General features: G+C 40.0%; 1 protein-coding gene across 1 annotated transcript in view; it reads right to left on the reverse strand.

The window, feature by feature from the left end:
• Positions 1 to 9,182: 9,182 nt before the first annotated feature.
• LOC123991604 (sodium/potassium-transporting ATPase subunit beta-1-interacting protein 2) overlaps positions 9,183 to 15,120 on the reverse strand; it is a 173,089-nt gene continuing 167,151 nt past the window's right edge. The window contains exon 7 of the mRNA XM_046293229.1: positions 9,183 to 12,037. Coding sequence (XP_046149185.1) covers positions 12,028 to 12,037 — 10 coding nt within the window. The 3' untranslated portion in view covers positions 9,183 to 12,027. The remainder of the gene's footprint in view (positions 12,038 to 15,120) is intronic.

The following is a 15,120-nucleotide window of genomic DNA, read 5'->3' on the forward strand; positions in this document are numbered from 1 at the left end:
AACAGACTACTACCAACCAAGGTAGAATCAATCTAGGACTGTATAACCTGTAATTTACGTCCATTGCCCACAAAGGGCGCATCAAATCTATGGACGCAACTCATACGAGTCATGGGGGTAACCTTTTTATTCCACAAAGTGACAAACACCTTACGTCAAGCATTTAGGAAAAAATACACTATACCAATTATAATATCCATATTTGGTGAGATTATAATAAATTCTACCATCACCGTTTCCAATGTCAATAGTCTGGCTGAAAGACATTATCAATAAAACAATGAAAATTCAAAATCAGAAAGTTATGGCATTTAATTTCACAACTGACTATAGTTTTTCAATGCATTTATTTGCCATGGGGGTTTATCCTTCAGCCAATGATTGTTTAGATATGAATCTACAGTATTCTCAGCAAACCACTGAAATATCATCATAAATGTTTTTGGGGTCCAGTGCAACAACAACAGTCAACAGTAGAGGGTAGTAGAGTCTAACACAACAACACAACATGGGCATTTGCATTTAGGATTTGGAACTGCAAAAGAAGAAACATAAAAAAGTAAGACAAGCATATGCGCTGACTGTGCAGTTTTCTTCGGAGGGCTTTCAGGCTAAACTACCTTAATAACAGGCCACCAAGGGCTAATGGGCACGTGCTCAACACTGTGCTCGATTTAGTTTATTTTTCCCAAGCTAAGTGTACCCTTGGGGTTCTGTGATATATGCATGCTTTACCATACAGAGAGAGAGGAATTCAGCAAAGACAAGCAACTTTCACACACTGTGTGATGAAGCTTATATTGTATTTAAGAAGCCAACTGCATGTAGGTATGTTTGGCAGGTGAGAAAATGACGAATACCATAATGATATTCAAACAGGGTTCATAAAGATAACCTCCCAATATGTAGTATAATGAATATGTACAATTTAAATTGTGAATTGTGTATTAAACTGTTTATAAGCATCTTTTATTTTACTTTCAAAAAACAGCAGACATGCTGACTTAGACTCTGAATTGCTCAGTCATCCAGCATTTTGCATCATCATGATGCTGTGGCCAGTAACACTTTGCTTCTTAAAAGAACAACATCTTGACAACTTGTATGTGGAAATACAAAACATTTTGGGACTGTATCAACAAAAAATACCAAAATATTTTTGAGTGGATTTTCCTTTAAATTGGCATTGAGAGTGGCAGCTAATATATGAATAAGTGGCATTGAAGGTAGTACAGTGATATGACTCATCAGTCATACCTCAGTCCGAGGCTTCCCAACATCATACATCATATATACAGTACCAGTCAACATTTTGGACACACCTACTCATGCAAGGGCTTTTCTTTATTTGACTATTTACTACATTGTAGAATAATAATGAAGACATCAAAACTGTGAAATAAAACAAATGGAATCATGTAGTAGCCAAAAAAGTGTTAAACAAATCATTATATTTGAGATTCTTCAAAGTAGCCACACGTTGCCTTGATGACAGCTTTGCACACTCTTGGCATTCTCTCAACCAGCTTCACCTGGAATGCTTTTCCAACAGTCTTGAAGGAGTTCCCACATATGCTCGGCACTTGTTGAGCACTGCCTGGAGGTGTGTTGGGTCATTGTCCTTTTGAAAAACAAATGATAGTCCCACTAAGTGCAAACCAGATGGGATGGCGTATCGCTGCAGAATGCTGTGGTAGCCATGCTGGTTAAGTGTGCCTTGAATTTTAAATAAATCAATGACAGTGTCACCAGCAAAGCACCATAACACCTCCTCCACCAATCTTCAAGGTGGGAACCACACATGGGGAGATCGTCCATTGCTCGTGTTTCTTGGCCCAAGCAAGTCTCTTCTTATTAGTGGTGTCCTTTAGTGGTGGTGTCTTTGCAGCAACCATCAAGGCCTGACTCACACAGTCTCCTCTGAACAGTTGATGTTGAGATGTGTCTGTTACTGGAACTCTGTGAAACATTTATTTGGGCTGCAATTTCTGAGGCTGGAAACTCTAATGAACTTATCCTCTGCAGCAGAGGTAACTCTGTGTTCTTTCCTTCTTGTGGCAGCCCTCATGAGAGCAAGTTTCATCATAGCGCTTGATGGTTTTGTGACTGCACTTTAAGAATCTTTCAAAGTTCTTGAAATGTTCTGTATTGACTGACCTTTATGTCTTAAAGTAATGATGGACTGTCATTGCTCTTTACTTATTTGAGTTGTTCTTGCCATAATATGGACTTGGTCGTTTACCAAATAGGGCTATCTACTGTATACCACCCCTACCTTGTCACAACACAACAGATTGGCTCGAAGGCATTAAGAAGGAAATAAATTCTACAATTTAAGTTTTAACAAGGCACACCTGTTAATTGAAATGCATTCTGGTGACTACCTCATGAAGCTGGTTGAGAGAATGCCAAGTGTGTGCAATGCTGTCATCAAGATAAAGGGTGGCTACTTTGAAGAATCTCAAATATAACATATATTTTGATTTGTTTAACACTGTTTTGGTCACTACATGATTCGATATGTGTTATTTCATAGTGTTGATGTCTTCACTATTATTCTACAATGTAGAAAACTGTAAGAAATAAAGGAAAACCCTAGAATTAGTAGGTGTGTCCAAACTTTGACTGGTACTGTACACCTCAACTACATGTGGTTCCTGTGTCAGGAGGTCCAGACAGAATGTTTGATGGAGGTAAAGAGGAGACAGACACTAATGGCTAGGAATGCCGAAAGATTGCTGGTTTGAATCCCGCCAACTATGTGAAAAATATGTCAATGTGCCCTTGAGCAAGGCACTTAATCATAATTGCTCCTGTAAATCGCTCTGATAAGAGTGTCTGCTAAATGACTAAAATGTAAATGTCATCACATACGGAGCTCTAAGATGTCACTGATGTTCTCAGCACTATTTAGCATAGGAGCCTATATGCTTTTATTCCTATTCATCATTGTCTAACACCGACGGGTCTCCGAGGACTCTCTTACAACGATCTGTCACATGATGGCACCTCTTTGGTCAGCTTGGAGCCAGGCTGAAGTTTTACTCTGCTGGAGCTTTTAAAAGAGAATACTCTGCATATTCTCTTGAACAGATGGCTGTGCATATTGGTGAGTCCTTGACATTTAATTTCGAGGGAGATTGAGCATTCAGTGAACTTCCAGTCAGCTCTGTATGTTGGGGCCATTGCTCTGTGAACATTACCTCTGTGGTTTCCAAGTAAAGACAGCGTCCTCGCCATAATTGGTGTATATTTAGAGACACACACGCCAAGATCAGATTTAAAAAAGCAAGTGTCAAGCATTGATTTCTTCCCCCCTGAGCACAGCTCAACTCCAGTATTATATAAGAAATGATTCTGTTTCCAAATGCCTTATTGGGTAATGATCCAGTTTCCAGTGTGGAAGCAGAGTATGTCCTGTTCTACCAGATGGCAAGCTTCGTTTACTATAGAAAGCTGTATAGGTCTCAGGGTCTCAAGTAACAATGTGCTTCACACCTTGCTTTCTTTCATAAAGTGATATTTCATAGAAAACCCAGGCAAGTGAAAGGTAAACCTGCAGGCATATGTATAGGAGATACAAATCTTTATATCCACAGGTTTCCGCATGTGCTTGATGCGAGGGATGTAATCAATAGCCTCCTGCCAGAGCATTATACTTGGTAAACGGCAAGTTCATGGGTCTTTTAAACGACCTACACTAGAGTGGAGCGTTTAGCAAAATAGAGGCAAAATTATATATGACAGCATCAGGTTAGCTTCACACCCTCGCATGTGGACTTTTACACTTTTATTTGTATTACCTGGCCTTTATTGTTATTTTATTGTAGCTTATGTACTGTAGCTTAGGCCTATGTGTGATTAGCATGCAACCTCACAGGCCTATTATTTTAGATCGGAGTCTTAGAAAACTTTTAATGGTTATTTCTCAAACGAACATGTTGCTTTTGCTATTTTTGCTATTGTCTACCCTTGAATCTGTCACACCCTGATCTGTTTCACCTGTCTTTGTGCCTATCTCCACCCCCTCCAGGTGTCGCCCATCTGCCCCATTATCCCCTGTGTATTTATACCTGTGTTCTCTGTTTGTTTGTTGCCAGTTCGTCTTGTCAAGCCTACCAGCATTTTTCCCATACTCCTGTTTTCGCTCTCGTCCCTGTTTTCTAGTTTTGACCATTCTGCCTGTCCTGACCCTGAGAATGCCTGCCATTCTATAGCTTTCAGACTCTGCCCTGGATTACTGACCTCTGCCTGCCCTTGTCCTTTCGTTTTCCTGCCCAATGTTTTTGTAATACATTTTTGTTACTTCGAACTGTCTGCATCTGGGTCTTATCCTGAGGTCTAATAGAATCTTACACTGAGGATGATGCATTTGGGGCCCAATGCCTCTTAAATGTGGTGAATGTTTGGTGTTTTTCTAATTTTTCATCCTGGGTAAAACCATACCCTTTCCCCGTTTTTGCACTGTAGAACTCTACACATTTTTTCCCATTAGACATGGGAGAAACCGCACGGTTGCATTTACATTGTTCTTTCGGTACTTAACCATGTCTTTGGACTATAAGCACCTTTTGAAATACGTTGTTTTAAAGACTGGTTCCTCTGCACTATGGTTCTAGGACTGTCTGTGAATCCAAATGTCGTAAAATACAATCTTGACTTGCCATTATTTTTGCTTCTTCTACTGTCAGGAAATGTGCAATCTAACCCAGGTCATGACATTTCTACCTCATCTGAATTGAAAAGTCAAAATGGTCTCAAGTTTCTACACATAAATGCTGTGGCTACCCCCCCTGCTTTGAGCCCAACCTGTTTAGCTAAAATAATAATAATAATATATATATATATATATATATATATATATATATATATATAATCTGTAGTTTTGCCATGATTGGCTCAATGTTCTGTCACTCATGGGGACACTATGTCACTGCAAAATCTACAGCGAGAGCTAGAAAGGTCCAGCCCCTAGGGTGCTGCCGTAGATTTACATTAGAAGTGCCCATACAAGAAGGCTCAAGGTCATTAGCCACAGATAAAATGACATCAATTCACGTTATATGTACCATAGCTTTGATTGGACTGATGTCAACATCATACTTTCAGAATCTTAGCTAGCAATCTAGACAAGAAGTTATCATCATCATAAATCACGTCTACAATATACTGGCAAATCTGTTTCAAACCTTGTCATATGAAGAGAGATTATAGACAAAACGTATCAGTGCTCATTGGCCATTGGACATTACACAAACATTTGGAAATGGCAAATTCAACAATGAGTGGTTTGGAAGGAATCAGTAGCTAACTGCAAGCATTGCAAAGCAATCACTAGCCTGCTATTCGGTAGAGAAGGTGTGGTCCAAATCTGGGATTAAGGGTATCTTTTCCAAGTTTAAGAGGATAAACATTGGCCATGCTGTCAATCCAGCATGACTTCTGCCACCTTCAAAACAACTGTAAACTCAGAACTGTGAAATCTCAGACTTCAGTGAGTTCAAGACAACTAGAAACTGAAAAAATTTGCTTGGACTGAGAAAATATGTTTTGAACAGTCATCCAACTTGGAATTCCAGGTTGGGAATTCGGCCCTCTTTCTAGCGCTCCGACCTGACGATCACTAACGTCATGATTTGACCTTGTTTTTTTCCCCTAGTTCCCTGTTGTCTTGAAATTACCATAAATCCAGAGAATGCCAGACTTTGATGACAAAGTTTGATGACAACATCGAACATTGTAAGAGCTTTAATTGTCTGCTTATAAGGTTCTGACTTGGTGTAAGAACGGCCCATTTTCTGAATTCTGTCCCTGTACAGTTAAAAAACCCTGAAAAAATAGTTGTATTGACTACGTCCATCTTTCCTCACTCATTGTCTTAATCGAAATTATGGATTGCCTCTCATCCACTCATCGTTCCCTTATGCCATAGTTTGTACATCTCAATTGTCAGTAGAAACCACATTTGTTTAAGCAAGTCAGCCGCTGTACATAGTCTATCGGTAAATAGCCCACCCATTTTTACCTACCTCATCCCCATACGTTTTTTATTTATTTTATTTTATGATCTTTTGCACACCAATATCTCTACCTGTACATGACCATCTGATCATTTATCACTCCAGTGTTAATCTGCAAAATTGTAATTATTCGCCTACCTCCTCATGCCTTTTGCACACATTGTATATAGACTCCCCTTTTTTTCTACTGTATTATTGACTTGTTAATTGTTTACTCCATGTGTAACTCTGTGTTGTCTGTTCACACTGCTATGCTTTATCTTGGCCAGGTCGCTGTTGCAAATGAGAACTTGTTCTCAACTAGCCTACCTGGTTAAATAAAGGTGAAATAAAAATAAATAAAATATCAGCTATGTTTTAAAAAAAGGCAGTAAATGAGGCTGAATGAACTGTCTCGCTGCCAGACAAGGCTCAGCTGATAGCCAGGTGTGGCTGTGGTAAGAATTCAGTACAGGGTACAGAAATGAAAGCTCTGCTGTTGGGATAACATTATGTAGGCCCTAGCAGTTTGTTGTCACCATTTGTCAGGTTATAGTGCAATTAATCTATTATTGTGTTGTGTTGTTAAGTGGCTTTGCTGGCATGCCTCTAAAAATAAAATGTTGAGTTTGCCCTATCAAGATTTACATGCTAAAATTACTGTATAAATGAAAATAGTCTTCTTCTGAAACTTGATTTTGTGAATATTTGGATAAAAACCGCAGAGCCAGACACGAGTTTGGTGGTGTTGCTATATACATAAAAGTTCTCTGCGACCATTCAGACTTCTGTTACTAAGCCTGAGCAATTTGAATATCTGTCTTTGAATATAAATCTCTGCGCATCCTTGAATCTGGTTTCCTGCTTTATATACCCCAGTCTGCTATTGCTGGCTCTCTGGATTGTATTTTTTATTATTATCACGTCAAACCTGAATTTGTGCTTATGGTTGATCTGAACATAGACTTGTTGACATCCAACTCTGAACAACTCAAGAATATCTGTAACTCCTAAAATCTTACTCAGATTGTCAACAGTGTAACAAGGAAATCCTCTTTGATTGATCTTATTTTGGCCAACACTCCTTATCGTTTTAATGCTTCTGGTGTTTTTTCATCAAGTGATCACTGTGCCTGTATAAAGGATGGTAAAATTCAACATGAAAAGAAACTGGAAGCACTTTGATATTCATGGATTTTTACATTATGTTTTTAACAGCCTGGAATAGAGTTGAATTCATTCCTGATGTTGACTTAGCCTTTTCTTACTTCCACAAAGAATTCCAGGATGTAAGCAACAAGCATGTCTCTTTCAACCAATACAGAATTAAGGGCAGCGACAACCCTTGGTTCTCAGATAAACTAGCTGAAATCATAAGGAAACGGAATACTATGTGGGCTAAAACAAGAAGGTCTGATTTGGCTGATGATTGGATGGCTTTTTAACACCTTTGGAATCAGGGTGTGGCTATGACCTAAAAGCTGAAGGCAGACCACTACTGTACCTCAAATCTACTGCTGACCATCTGAATAATTCTTCCAAATTTTGGCAAGTAGTGAAAGGTTTAGAGTGCAAAAAAAGATGCACAGCTTCCTAAACAACTGCTGGTAGACCCACAGGTGGTAACAGAAAAAAATAATTCAGAATAGAGGTTATCAGCATTTTCTTGAAGCAGGTGGATTAGTTGATAGGGTTAAAGGTCAACATGAGCCCCCTGTGAAATGAACTGATATCCCCATCCACTCCTTCTCCAGCTTCTCACCCTTCTCTGTCTCAGAGTTGTGTAGAGCCCTGGAAGCAATTGACGTACAACAACAACAAATCCCCTGGCCCTGATGATCTTAACCCCCACATATTACAATTAGCTGCAGACATCATTGCTCCCCCTTCAACATAGATTTTTAACCTCACCCTAAAATGTAATGAAATCACTCTTTTGAAAGGAGGTGATCCCACTATACTGAATAACTATCGGCCCATATCAAAATGGTCTGTTTTGGCAAAATGATTAGAGTCCCTAGTCAATAAGCAGTTTAAGGCCTACCTCCAGGAAAACAATATTTTGAGTGGTATACAATCAGGTTTCAGGTCAAGCCACAACACTATTGCAGCAACATTGAACGTTTTTTTATGATCTAGATCAACAACATTGGGAGATATTGAGACAGAATATGTACATTTTTACGAGGATGACACTGTTCTCCATTCAAGTGGCTGCAGTTTGACTTTGGCTTTTGAAAATGCTCAAACAGCTTTTAACATCATTCAACAGAATCTGTACGATTTGAAGCTTGTTCGAATTCCTCTAAAACAAAATACATTGTATTTTCCAACACTAAACACTCTGAAAACCATGTCATTACTAGGTTGGAAGGAAGTTCTATAGTTTGGGTGGATGAGAAGATGAACTTCACTAATCATGTTGAAAACCTGGTAAAGAAGATCATGTTGAAATAAGGCTTGTTTTTCTTTGGAGGCCAGAAAAGAGACAGACAGGAATGCACACCGTACCGTCTTAGACTACAGTGATGTAATTTATATGCAGACCTCAAGCACTACCCTGAAGGCACTTGATTCCGTGTATCATGCAGCTCTTTGGTTTATTACCAACCAAACACGTCTGAAGCACCACTGTGATCTCTATAGTGCTGTTGGCTGGTCTTCGTTGACTTTACATAGGCTCAAACATTGGTGATATACTATGACCATTTCGGTCATAGTATACTGTTCTTCTTTGATAAGTTCAGAAAATAAATACCAGCTACAGTCTCACTCCTACATACTTTTGCTTTTAACGTAAAAAAAAAAAAAATATATATATATATATATCTATGACGCTTGTATGTTTCTGCAATTGAAATGTGTGTCTACCAGAAAACTTTTTTTTATGGTGTGTCTATGTCTGTAAGTTGCTACAGTATGTCTGATATTTGTTTCAAACATGCTGCTGTCTTGGTTGGATGACCAGGTGAGGCTGGCAACAGTTTGCCTCAAATACCGTAGGAAATTGTAATGAATGAAACCTTCAGGCGGTAAAGGCTGTTGCTAGGCATAGCTAACTATTATTGTATCAATGCATATTGCTGTTCAGATGAGAGACTAGAAAGTGTGATGTCAGTGATTACATCAGACGTTGCAGGAAGTGAGTCCTCAGAAAACAAATGAGAAAAAGGATTGGCCTTTTCCACAGTTTGATTTTATTATATTTACAGTCATTTTGAAAAGTAACATAAATAGAAAATTGCTAAATCTATTGAGAAGTAGAAGTCAGCGCTGAACCCAAACAAAACAACCAATGGAGTAGTCAGGAATGTACTACAATGAGCAATTGAGTACCTGCAACAGTATTATACACAGCTCCCTTTGAATGTATAGGAACTTATAATACTGTAATGCCATATACAATCAAATTATTTTATTTTTAATTCAGATCTTACATAACATATTGTCAAAAACTTTATCTGGGTCGAAAATGTTATGCTATATTTACAACGTTGAATCCTCTCTGTGAATGAAGGGGTCATGTAAGATTGCAGCAGTAAATTATGTTGGTCTTCAACATTTCAGACGGGGTTATCTGGCACAGGGTGACAGTAACCGGTGTATACATCCATTATCCCCCAGAGGATGCTGGTGGGAGGAGCTATAGGACAGCAGGCTCATTGTAATGGATGGAATGGAATTAATGGAACTGATGATTTCCATATGTGTGATGTGTTTGATACCATTCCATTCCAGCAACTACAATGAGCCCGTCCTCCTATGGCTCCTCCCACCAGCCTCCTTTGCCAGCCACTCACATTAGAACAACTCACTGATAAAACACAACTGACTCTTCAACAGGTGTAATCTTGGATTGACTATGCAAGGAAGCATACTAGCGATCATATAGCTTTTACACAGTTGAATACCAATATACTGTCCCAGACACACATGTTATGAAGAGGATAATGCTTAGGAATCAGAGTGCGCTCAGGGCGTTGTCAGATTGTACATTTGTAAATTAAGAGGTACGCACTTTTGGAGCGTTCAGAGCGCACACTGGACGCTCTGGCCGATGAGTAGGTTTGATCCGAGTGTTCTGACCTCAGAACGTCAGTCAATCACCCAAGCGAACTAGACTAATGTTGGCTAGCTTGCTAGCTACTTCCAGACAAATAAGATAACACCTCACTCTGACAATTTTACTCCCCCTAGCAGAGCTGGTTATGCTGTTTTCATGTTATCTAGAGCGTTGGTGATTGTAACTGTGTTGCTGGCAACAGTTTAATTATGCTTTTTTTTGCCAAAGTTCACTGATACGGGACATATTCAACTGGTGCTTAGTGTTCGTAAAGTCATCAGTTTTTCTGCGCTCTGCCATTTTCAGACGAGAGTGCTCTGAACTCAGATCGAATTTACGGAACGCACCCTTTATGTCTTCAGAAGTTCTACGTGCTGTTACCATGGTGATGTTTAAACACGATCAGTAAGTGTATAGAAATGTTGCAAGGAAAACTTGCCTGAGTTTAGAAGAGCATTTTATGCATCTCGAGGTTCCATTTGAATATTCTAGATCTTGGAAGGCCTGTTAGTGTTACATTAATTTACAAAAGAGCCAACAGATTCACACCACTGAAATAGAAAACATAGAGAGGTCCTATGATATGGAGTTCTGGTCTACAAAGCTGAAGGATTTTAGCGGGGAGATATACAAAAAATGCTCACAGGGCTACCATTCAGTAGAAGAGTTACAGTATGACGATGCTATGACGATGATGACAGAACTGAGGCGGTCCTGATTGGTTCGGGGTTCCCGCGCTGTCCAATAGACAAAAGCACAACGTTTCAGCCACAGCACAAACTCTACCACACATCTCCTTCTAGTCCTCACACCAGACTACCAGCAAGATATTGTTCCCAAGGTTTCCCTTGACACTTTGTACAGTTAGGAGTAAAAGAAAGGCCCACTTATACACAACATAATAACTTATTAGTGAACTATAAAAGAGTAAACACTGTCACACATGTTTAAAAAATGCCTAGAATTGAAAGAAGTTACATTTAGTTTTCTCTTTATCATTAGACTCAAGACTCCACTCTGTCTTAGAAAAGCACAAAATTCACATAACCTTACAGCGCAAAGACAGCTGCAGAAAGGCCAACTGTTACCTTTACCTAGTCTGGGATAATGTCCAGTGCTTTCAGAGATTAAATATTCAACAGATGTTGACACCTCATGCAAACAAATATGGTGTGATCCCCGAAGTAACTTTTGAACTCATGTCCCCGAGACTAGCTCCAAAAATATGTATCTCTAGATAGCATCCAATATTTTGTCTAACTCATCTTTAACAATTGTTCTTAGCACTTTCAAGACAAATACATCCATCACAGTTTTGTCCCATGCAATTGCCCAACTCAAGATGGAATTCCAACAGCCAAAGTGTATTGTAAACACATCATGGTTCACATGTACATTTATTTCTAATCAACTCTTTAGAATGTGCAATAGGACTACTTCTGATGACTAAAACCATATCGATCAGTTATTGAACATTGTTTAAGTGAAGTGTATTTCTAATCAAGTTAATCAGAACACATTGAAACTCTGCGACATCACTTAACTAGTGCTCTCAGAACTTGGCATTCCCTTTGTCCGGAATCTTGATCCATTTGAACACTGTCCAGAGGAATCAAAGCTATTTTTCCCCCTTAATATTTCAGTCATTCAGCTGTCAGAAAGAGAGCAAGAACCAGTATGGAGGAGAGATATGCATCCTGTAAGGTCAACACAGCCATAGGAGGGTGTTCTTGCCCCTGCCTGGCCCCTCGTCCAGTCCAAGACTGCGACTCCACTGAGCAGAGGCTGAGCAGAGAGACAAAGGAAATCCAGTGTTTTTATGAGTCTTTGAGGTTAAAGTGTAGAGTCTCACTTCCTCCACACAGTTTGTAAGACACTGTATTATTTTAAGACATTTACGAAATGAAACAAAAAGTTAAAACGGTAGCTCTCTATTTGATTGGTACATCAGGCAGTTGTCCTTTGTTACTTTGCCCTGGAAGAGAAAGAGGAAAAGGAATTAGTGTCAATAAAGCACAATACCACAGATATATTCAAATATAAGCTAATATTGTATGCTCATGCTAAAACAAACTCGGCATGAAAACAAAGCGAGAATGATTGCACCTGCCACTATTCTCCAAAGATCTTGGTAATTCCCAGTTGTCACATCCAATAAGAACTATTGTTAATGGGTATCAGCTGTGAAGACTGATTGGCTATTGAAGATGGTGCGTAGCACCTCTACCACACCATTGTCTTGGTGTCCATGATTAATAATCTCTATTGTCTTCCCTACTGGGTGCCATAAAACCACAGAATGGCTCTTAATGGCATTTTTGTTTGTTTCAGTCTCCTGTGTTACAAATATCAAGTCCCTTAAATCCATCATTTGCCATATGTGTTATATGCTGACCAACAGAAAGTATTACGCTTTCCCCTGAGCAATGCAGGAAATTATTCTTATGTAATTATAGGTATTGTATAATGTGATGACAGCAAGGTGATATGCCCTGGAATTAGACAACTATATGAGTTGGATAGGCAGATTTTTACATGACACAATTGAGAAGTTATGTTGGCAAACTACTGAGATGTAAATAACCTTGAGTACAATTCTAAACCCTACTCCCTTAAATGACAGAGGACTCCCACCTGAACTCAGCTGACCTCAGCTAATAACAGACGGTACAATACTGATCTCACAATGGACCAGATACAACCCATCCTATTCCATTCACATTAGACACAATGGGAAATGTCCACACACCCCTATGTGCACTTCATTGTCCCCTCCCTGTTGTTTTTCCATACATTGCTGAGAGTGACAGACAGTAGGTTATGATTTAGGAAACACACTTCACTGTAGTCACCCTGAATATCCTAATACAGGCATTAGGCTGGGCAAGCAGCTGTTTACCCCCCTCCCTCTCCCCAACAGCAGACATGTCAGCACCCTGCTCCAAATCCTGGCATGACTTCACAGAGTTTGTCCCCCCTCCTAGTGTTAGAGTCACAGGGTTAGCTGGGCCAGTCAGCTGACGCCTGTGCAGGCAGGCAGGCAGGCAGGCAGGCAGGCAGGCAGGCAGGCAGGCAGGCAGGCAGGCAGGCAGGCAGGCAAGGCAAGGCAAGGCAAGGCAAGGCAAGGCAAGGCAAGGCAAGGCAAGGCAAGGCAAGGCAAGGCAAGGCAAGGCAAGGCAAGGCAAGGCAGGCAAGGCAGGCAGGCAGGCAGGCAGGCAGGCAGGCAGGCAGGCAGGCAGGCAGGCAGGCAGGCAGGCAGGCAGGCAGGCAGGCAGGCAGGCAGGCAGGCAAGGGATTCCCAGGCTGTTCTGTTCCTGCCACGGTGGGGCTCATCTGGCACACCAGGCCATGAGCACAGCTTGGACCCCTGCCATGCATTTCCAAAACAATCACCTCGTGTGACCCTCATGTGATAAAAGGGTGACATTTAAAGAAACAGTAGTTCCCCTATGAGCAGCTGATGCTACATTGTATAGCTGGTGGATGTTTTATCCTGTCAGATATTAGTAGTGTAATACCTTTATATCTAACCAGTGCAGTTAATAGTTTGTTGCATTATGAACAGCATCATCCTCACTTTGATCACTGTCATTGTGAAAATTATATTTCTTCTTCCTTTCTGTGCATCTACAGTTCAACATACCTATGAGATTAGCGTTTGAGGATGACACTTTATACAGTAGGAGTGGATTGCTGTCTATTCCCAGTGTATGATATGTTGACTGGCCTGCACTGTACACAGGATTATAAAATAATATCTCTGATCCATTCAGTGTCAACGAGGGAAATCCTTTCAAGTTTGAACATCTCTTCCTGTGTTCTCCTCATTTCGTCTCAAGCAAATCCTAACCCTTCAGGAGTCCAGATTAGAGGTCGACCGATTAATCGGAATGGCCGATTAATTAGGGCCGATTTCAAGTTTTCATAACAATCGGAAAACGGTATTTTTGGGCGCCAATTTCCGATTATTATTATTATTTTTAAATATATTTTTTAATACCTTTTATTTAACTAGGCAAGTCAGTTAAGAACACATTCTTATTTTCAATGACTGCCTAGGAACTGTGGGTTAACTGCCTTGTTCAGGGGCAGAACGACAGATTATTACTATGTCAGCTCAGGGGTTCCAATCTTGCAATCGCACAGTTAAGTAGTCCAACCATTGCACTCCACGAGTAGCCTGCCTGTTTCGCGAATGCAATAGAAGCTAAGGTACATTGCTAGCTAGCATTAAACTTATCTTATAAAAAACAATCAATCATAATCACTAGTTATAACTATTAATCCAGTTTAGCAGGCAATATTAACCAGGTGAAATTGTTATTTCTCTTGCATTCATTGCATGCAGAGTCAGGGTATATGCAACAGTTTGGGCTGCCTTGCTCATTGTGAACTAACTTGCCAGAATTTTACGTAAGTATGACATACATTGAAGGTTGTGCAATGTAACAAGAATATTTAGATTTAGGGATGCTACCCGTTAGATAAAATACCGAACGGTTCTTTATTTCACTTCTGGATTCGATCATATTAATGACCAAAGGCTTGTATTTCTGTGTGTTATTATGTTATAATTAAGTCTGATTTGATAGAGCAGTCTGACTGAGCAGCAGCAGGCCCGTAATCATTAATTCAAACAGCACTTTTGTGCGTTTTGACATGCATCTCTTCGCAAGCACAGCGCTGTTTATGACTTCATGCCTATCAGCCTAATGGCTGGTGTAACCAATGAGAAATGGCTAGCTAGTTAGCTGGGTGTGCACTAATACTGTTACCAACGTCACTCGCTTTTAGATTTGGAGTAGTTATTCCCCTTGACCTGCAAGGGCCGCGGATTTTGTGGAGCGATGGGTAACGCTGCTTCGATTGTGGCTGTTGTTGATGTGTTCCTGGTTCGAGCCCAGGTAGGGGCGAAGAGGGGGACGGAAGCTATACTGTTACACTGGCAATACTATAGTGCCTATAAGAACATCCAATAGTCAAAAGTATATGAAATACAAATGGTATAGAGAGAAATAGTCCTATAAATACTACATTAATTACAACCTAAAACCTCTT

This window comes from Oncorhynchus gorbuscha, linkage group LG12 (assembly GCF_021184085.1).
Source record: "Oncorhynchus gorbuscha isolate QuinsamMale2020 ecotype Even-year linkage group LG12, OgorEven_v1.0, whole genome shotgun sequence".
NCBI lineage: Eukaryota > Metazoa > Chordata > Actinopteri > Salmoniformes > Salmonidae > Oncorhynchus > Oncorhynchus gorbuscha.